The sequence below is a fragment of the Melozone crissalis genome, unplaced genomic scaffold (assembly GCF_028551555.1).
Source record: "Melozone crissalis strain CALT ecotype California unplaced genomic scaffold, PUWL_Pcris_2 ptg000061l_1, whole genome shotgun sequence".
Classification (NCBI taxonomy): Eukaryota; Metazoa; Chordata; class Aves; order Passeriformes; family Passerellidae; genus Melozone; species Melozone crissalis.
This window is the reverse complement of record NW_026535839.1, coordinates 2,391,712-2,399,450: the sequence shown is the minus strand read 5'-3', so window position 1 is coordinate 2,399,450 and position 7,739 is coordinate 2,391,712. Positions and strand designations below refer to the sequence as shown.

At 47.4% G+C, this 7,739-nt stretch overlaps 1 protein-coding gene across 1 annotated transcript; it reads right to left on the bottom strand.

Moving 5' to 3' along the window:
* BNIP1 (BCL2 interacting protein 1) lies at positions 1-4,761 on the bottom strand. The gene is made up of 6 exons (XM_054287829.1): positions 4,674-4,761; positions 4,501-4,593; positions 4,143-4,234; positions 3,121-3,222; positions 2,310-2,428; positions 1-617 (listed from the first exon to the last, which is right to left on the bottom strand). Exons 1-6 carry the CDS (start codon positions 4,755-4,757, stop codon positions 421-423), a joined length of 687 nt encoding a protein of 228 aa, XP_054143804.1. The 5' UTR covers positions 4,758-4,761; the 3' UTR covers positions 1-420.
* Between the last annotated feature and the right edge of the window lie 2,978 nt (positions 4,762-7,739).

The window sequence follows — 7,739 nt, the reverse complement described above, 5'->3', positions numbered from 1 at the left end:
TACAATAAATATTTTATTAATGGAATGTTGAGTTTTTCTCTTCCATCTTTCCTCTTACTCTCAGCACCTTACACACAGATGGCAGAGCAGCTTCCAGTCCAAGCCAAGGACAAAACTTCATTTCAAGGCAGAAATCAGTGAGAGGCTGAAAGTTCAGACTGGCACCTATGAATGCCCAGTCCCTCAGGTGTTTGCTTCCCCAAACCCACGGGCAAATTGGCATTTCTTCTTTCCAAGCACGATCTATCACTCTCTTCTGAGGCAGCTCACCAGCTCCAAGGGGACAGCACAAACTCCTGCCTACTCTAACGCTCCTCCAGCCATTGCAATATCCCTTTATTATTTCATTTAAAAGCCCCACCGTTATCAACCATCTCCTTCTGATTATTTTTTTTTAATAGTTCAGTGATTGTTGGGATTTTACAAAAACGGGAAGAGTCTCTTTTTGAGGATGTAGAGCACTGTGGCCAGGAAGAGGGCGAGGGCCAGGAAGATGAGCAGTTTGTCCGTCAGCTCCCGGCGGTTGTACTTGGTGATCAGCTTCCTCCCCAGCTGGATGGTGCCAGACATGGACTTGAATTCCTCATTTGCTTCCAGGATGGTTCGGGAAGAATTGGCTGAAATTAAAGGGGAACAGAAAAAAAAAATTAAATCAGCATGTTGTGCTTTAAAAATACCCAGCAAAGTGTGTAAGGATATTTGGTAACACAGTGCCTGAGGGATCCTTCTGGGTCAGGCTGACTTGTGGGTGAGACTGACACAGAGTTCTCACAGCTCAGGGGTGCAAAGTGAAATAAGAGCACTGAAAAGATTAAAGATACTACTGAAGCTCCTGAATTTTGAATTTTTGGGTTAGCAGGTCAAATCTAGTTCGGGTTTTTCAGACAGCACTGCTGGAAGCAGAGTGAAATAGGAATGGTGCTAGAGAGAGAAATCACCAGCAGCAGCAGGACAGGGTAATAACTGAATATATTAATTGCACCTCTGAAAGTGGTCCCCCAAGCCCCAGCAGTAAATCAGTGTGGGCTTGCAGAATTATTCAGCTCAAACAGTTTTTAATAGGCATTTCTGAATGAGCAATTCACACAGAGCAATTTTTTGCCTAATAAAAACAAGAAGGGTCAACTAGAAGTGTGTGAGAAAACAAACACATGCCCCAAACTTCTTAGCCTTGCTCCTTTCAAAACAAAAGCAAAAGCCCTGGAATGCCTTTTTTTCTACTTTACAGAAAGCACAGCCTGCAGGACAGTGCATTACCCTACACTGCCTGCTCACAGAAAGGTCAAATCCAGCATTGTCTGGTTCACAAAAACAGAGCAGAAACAGGTCTGCAATATTGTGCAAAACACTTTGTCCCATCCCATTTCAAGAGGCATTTTGATCCAAGTGAACACAGAAAACTTCTTTGCCAGAGTTAATGACAAAGCAGAGCTTCCCTGCCTCAAACCCTCACTGCATCCTAGGGAATGCTCAGGAAGCAGGAATTCCCACTGCTAACTCAGAATTTGCAGCTGGGATTTGTAAACGACCTTTGGTAGTTTTTCCCTTGATGAATTCCAAGTGCTGATCATTCAGGAACAGGGTGAAAAAGTGCCTGCCAAACTGTCCCTTTAATGGGAGAAGAACAAACTGTGCCCAGCTGCCAGCCTCACATGGGGCAGAAGGAAAGGAGGACAAACTTGAGTTATTTATCCTTGTCTTTAAAGTTCCCTCCTGCCCAAAAGCACAGCTAGGAAGAGGCCCAGGCAGCAACTTGTGAATGCTCCATGAATCACCAGTTCTGACAGGTCACTTGATTTATGGTTTGGGAGTTGAAGCCAAGGACTGGGTGAAATCTTGGTTTCACAGTCCCTGAGGCACTGCTGACAGAGCAAGTGACCTCGGGTTCAAGGCACTTGATCTTGGTGTCTCAGCCATCCCAGCTGGAGCCTGGCTGGGACAGCCCTGCAGACACTCCTTGCTCTGTGCAGGGACCTGAATCCTTTTGTTTCCTCTGCTGCCCCCAAATGTGTGCCAGGACAGTGGCACAGAGTAACACCAGACTCACTCTGGGCACTGTGTGAGCTCAGTTTGCTTTTACAAGAAACCCAACCTCATCCTGACCCCTTTTCCTTCTCATGATCGTGAAACAGCAACCCCACACAAAGTACACTGATATTTCCTGTTTATGTCCAGCTGTTAGAGGAGCCCTGCTGGCCATCCCTTTAATCATCATTGCAGCACGTTGTCCCACTCTGCTCCTCTCCCCAGGCTGACAGAGCTGAGCAAAGCTGCTTCCATCACCCTCCATGCCCAAACTCCACCTGTACCTAAGGTCTGCACAGTCTCCTCGCTCTGCTGCACCTGCTGGGACATCATCCTGCTGATGCCCATCAGGCTCTCTGTGATGTTGCTTGCACTCTCTGCCAGACTTTCCTTTGTGGTCTTCCTGAAAAGAGAAAAAAGCAAAGCAGGGAGAGGTAAAATTTTTTTTTTTGGATGCTCTGGGAAAATGCTGCTGATAGGGAGATGAGAGCAATACTTGGCACTAAACATCTCTGCAGTGTACAGTGTGCTGGTTTTCACTGCATGAGAAATTCAGATTGTTTTTGCTAAACAATAAAGAATAATCACAAAATATGAAAGTCCTGAGCCCAAATAACAGCCCAGAATTTCACAGGGCCCTGTACTTCACCACTTGTTCATCCAGGACTGTGTAACTCCATGAGCTGCTATATGGGAGCACCAACACAAACCCATTTTATCATCCTGAGTATCCCAGCTGTTGCTTTCAATACACACCCCCACACACACACATCCAGTTCTGGATGTGAAAACAGCTTGGATAATGACCCAGGTCTTGTTTAAAACCTATCTGGAATTAATGTAAAAGACTTTGTAAAGAATTTGTAAAGCTATGAAGGTTAATTTATCCCCTTTTCTGCTTAGACATGCCAAGAAAACCTGAATTCATCATAATCCTGAACAGCCCAAATCTCCACAAAAGGGAAATGCACTTAAAAAAGAAAAGCTACACTTGATATAATTAATAACTTAGAAATACTATGTCACTTCCATTTAAAATGAGTGAATATAGGAGACACTGCTTAAATCCCACAGTACAGTGGGAGAGTCCAATACCTTTGTCTCAAGACATCTCTTCCCTGCAGCAGCTGATCTTTCTCAGAGTTGTCAATAGCAATTTTGCAGGCCAGATTTGCCTTTCTCCAGGCTGCCTGGTTGCTGAAATCACAAGAGCAGAGTGTTGTAACGTGACGGGAACACCTTGCAAGCACAGACAATTTTCACCACTGTAACTGGGCACCCCTGATACATGCAAGGATCTTCAGAATCCAATACACACTTAGGCTGGAAAATACTTCCAAGATCATCAAGTCCCAGTTGTGCTCAATCTCCACCTTGTCCCCAGCCCAAAGGATCGAGTGCCACCTCCAGCCCTTCCTTGGACACTCCAGGGATGGGAATCCAAACCTCCCTGGGCAGTGCCAGTGCCTGAGCCCCCTTTCCATGGAGAAATTCCTGCTGTGCCCACCCTGAGCCCCCTTTCCATGGGGAAATTCCTGCTGTGCCCACCCTGAGCCTGCCCTGAGCCCCCTTTCTATGGGGAAATTCCTGCTGTGCCCACCCTGAGCCTGCCCTGAGCCCCCTTTCCATGGGGAAATTCCTGCTGATGTCCACCCTGAGCCTGCCCTGGCCCAGCCTGAGGCCGTTCCCTCTCATCCTGGATGCCCACTCCTGTCAGGAGTTGTGCAGAGCCAGAAGATCCCCTCTGAGCCTCCTTTTCTCCAGGCTGAGGCCCTTCCCAGCTCCCTCAGCCCCTCACCTTCTCTGTATTCCTACACACAAGAACAACATTCTACCCTGACATTCCTGCTCCTCAGTGTAGCATTCAAGAACCAAGGGAAGAAGAAAACTGAGCCAGACTCCTGAGCCACCTTCTTTGAGCTCAAAGGGTCAGACCAGAGTCAGGAAGTCAGGGCAGGAGAAGGGAGCTGAACCCTTTCTGTCCCTGACCTCTCGGTCTGGCACAAAACACGTGGCAGGGGCTGGGCTTCCAAACCAGACTCTGGGAAACGCCGCACCAAACCCAGCCAATCTCAGCTTACAGCGGGCTGGGGAACAGCCCCAGCTGCCAGACCCACCTGAGCATTTGCTTCTTGTGGTTCTCCACCTCCCGCAGCAAGGCTTGTTTCTCCGACTCCTTGTCCTGCTCCTTGGCCATCTGCTCCAGCTCCTTCGGCGGAGAGCACAAACACCAGAACCTCAGCAGCCACCCGCAGCTCGCACAGCCCAGCCCCGGCCGGGGAGCGGGTTCGGAGCACATTTATCTGATAATCCTGGGCTGCGACTCCCCAGATCTCAGCCGGGACCCCCAAAACACTCGCAGAACACCCCAAACACCGGCAGGAACCCACAGCCGGGTTCCTCCAGCCCTAAAGCACAGCCGGTGGGCCCGGAGCACAGCTCGGTGCCCTCAGCAGCCCCGGCCGGGCCCCTCACCTGGATGCGGCCGCGGAGGTGTCGGAACTTCTCCTTGACGGCGGCATTGAGCTCCGTGAGGGCGCTGAGCGGCCCCGGGCAGTCCCGGATGTCCTGGAACACAACGGCGCGGTCAGCGCGGGCCCGGCTCTCCCCGAGGCCGTGCCGGGGTGTCCCGCGGTTGGCGGCGGTACCTGCACGGCCGCCTTGATCTCCAGGTCGAACTTGACGATTTCCTGGTGGCAGACCCGCAGCGGCACCGCCGCGGCCGCCGCCATCTTGGCCGGGCAGGGCCGGGGCGGGCCAGGCGCGCGCGGGCGCCCCCTGCGGGCGGCGGGCGGGGACGCCGGGGCTGAGGGGACGTGGCGGGGCCGGGGCCATGGCGGGGAATGTGCTGCTCCAAAGGGAGAAACAGCACAATTCCAGGATCTCTGAGGTTATAAAACACCTCCGAAACCCATCGAGCCCAAGCTGTGCCCAATCCCCACCTTGTCCCCAGCCCAGAGCACTGAGTGCCACCTCCAGCCCTCCTTGGGACACTCCAGGGATGGGCTCTCCAAACCTCCCTGGGCAGTTCCAGATTCCCTTTCCATGGAGAAATTCCTACTGTGCCCACCCTGAGCCTGCCCTGAGCCCCCTTTCCATGGGGAAATTCCTGCTCTGCCCACCCTGAGCCTGCCCTGGCCCAGCCTAAGCCATTGCCTCTCCTCCTGTCCCTGTTCCCCCTGGCTGTCCCCTCCTGTCAGGAATTATGCAGAGCCAGAAGATTCCCCTGGAGAAGTTCCAGGTTTATATCCAAGAGCCTCCCTGGGCTCCTGGCCAGGCTGACACTGGTCAGGAGCAGGGTGGGTGAACGCAGGGTCATTTCTGCATCCCCGAAATGAGAATCAGGCAATGCTCTTTGCTTTTCTCACACTCACCCCTGGTGCTGTTCCTTCCCTCTGCCTCAGGCCATTTCCACAGGAGCTGCAGGGAGCAGTTTCTCCAGGCACTGACCCAGCTTCTCCAGATGTTCCCACACCGCCCCAGCAGTGCTGAGAGGCAGCTCTGAGCATGAGGAAGGAAAATCCAGATATTTCCTTACCTAGCTGTCATCCCTTCCAAAGGAAATTTCCTGGAAATATCAAGATGTCAGGGACTTAGTTCAAGGCAGCAGAAGCCACACTATCATTCCACACAATGACTCGAGACAGTATTTCCTCCACAATTTTTATTTTAAATTACAAAGGATGTTGCATACATTGATGAATTTGTATCTGAATAGAAGTGCTAGGGATCAAGGGTGACAGAGTAAACAAAGTCAATAGTTTAATTGTGCCTCTTTTCAAAAAAATAAAACTGCACAACTATTAACCAACATTTAACATTGCAACTCTTAACAGATCATGCTTTGAACAAGGTAAATTTATTTTCTAACAGAGACAAGACTTTCAGTAAGTTTTTCTGAGCTCCAGTTGGAAGTTGATTATAGAATATCAAGGACAGCATTACAATCATGACCCCAAGCATAGGCAGAACAGGATGCCATGTTTTATGTTTTTAATGTTTTATTTAAAATGCCTTTTTTTTTTTTTTTTTTTTTTTTGCATCTGCATGTGCCATCAGCCTTAAGAGTTCACCCAACCACAAATACTGAGCAAGAAGTTTTCCTTGGATATATAATACTCTGGGAAGATAGGCGATTCCAATAAGAATGTATGAATATCCATCATTATAAGAGAGATTAAAATCAAGTTTTTTTACTAGATTCTGTTTCCTAATCAGAAGATTTTGATAGGGTGGGATGTGCTTTTTCCAACACCAGAAAAGTCAATCCAGAAGTTAAGTCACGCAAATTTGACTTTAAATATACCCAACTAAAAATTATTTTAAACTCCAGAAAAACTCTGAACAATGATGTAAAAAGTTTGGAATTTTGGTGGTTTTTTTAATGGGGAAACAAAAAAAATGCAAGTGTGGCTTAAAAGAGCTCTGGTTCCACTTTTAGCTCCACAGCTTGTTAGAAAGACAATAAATTCCGAGTCAGTATTTGCTCCCATGGAAGTTCATGGATGTCTAAGAGGCTGAGGATTATATTCAGAGTGCAAAGACACCTTCTCGAAGCACTGGAGGGAAAACATGGCATATTGTGAAATGCAAGTTGTAGAAAGACAGAGATTTTTGTTTGCTGCAAAGAAGATACAGCCTGAAAGTGCCATCTTTGATTAATGACATTGAAGAATCCCAATGTACATTGGGAGATATTCAAGAGTGGTGTTTTCTCAACAGACTAATGCCCTTAATACAGTTACAAGAAGGATCAGTCACTGAGGCAGCAACTGTTTGAAATGTACTTCACACGATCCCTGGGGTAAACAAAATAAACCTCAGCTGTGTGCAAGGCTGTGTCAACAAGCCAAGACCACATCTAGCAGCACACTCCACTAGGTGATTCCAACTGAAGCCTCCAACTTCAAAAGAAAATCAAATCATGCTTAGATGCACTCTTGAAACTCGGGTCTCAAGGCCAAATACAGATCCTGACATTCACGGTCCAGAACTGGGTTGTGCCTCAGCAGAATTTCAGGAAGACGAGCAAGCACGTTTGAGGAGCAGAACTGCATTTGCTATTTCTGCTGGAGGCAGCTTGGATACAACCCTTGGAAATTCTCCTGATAAAACCTTTTAGAGCTTCTTTAAAGAAAAAAAAAAAAAGCTATGTTTAAATGATTTATGGAAAAGCACATCCAGTCATTATAGCTGTGAATTAGCTGTTTCATTAATGAAGGCAAATATTAGATAAATATTGGGGGGTGTCTTTTAAAAATAAATTTTAAACTGACACTTCTACATTTCCAAAGTGTCTGTTTGCTTTTAGGTTAGTTAAAAGACCTTTCATCCATTTTAGGTTGGTTTTTTGTTTGTTTGCTTTTTTTTTAAAAAACCCCAACTTTTCCCTGGCCCTCTTAGTATGGAAAAAAGTCAATCTATAAATTAGGAACTGAACACAGCTGAGCCTGACTCTCACATCAGCTTTACAGCAATACAACTTTATTAAATCACAATGATTTCGACTGGTATGATAGGAAAATCCAGCTCATCCACACGTAAACATAGCTTTAGTAGTAAGTCTCTCTCATCCCAAAAAACAAAAAGTACTCACCAAATATCAGTAAATGTGTTCAATAAACCATAAAAGGAAGCGTTAGCAAAAGGGGGTTTGGGTTTAAAAACACCCTTCAGGAGCACCCCCACGTTTTGCAAGGCCATTCAAAAACTGG

Bases quoted from the DNA above. Each gene is read 5' to 3' on its own strand.
- BNIP1 (XM_054287829.1), bottom strand. From the start codon at position 4,757: ATGGCGGCGGCCGCGGCGGTGCCGCTGCGGGTCTGCCACCAGGAAATC. The intron at 4,594-4,673 runs GTACCGCCGCCA...GTTGTGTTCCAG, and splicing joins AGATCAAGGCGGCCGTGCAG to GACATCCGGGACTGCCCGGG. The intron at 618-2,309 runs GTACAGGTGGAG...CTTTAATTTCAG, and splicing joins GGAGACTGTGCAGACCTTAG to CCAATTCTTCCCGAACCATC.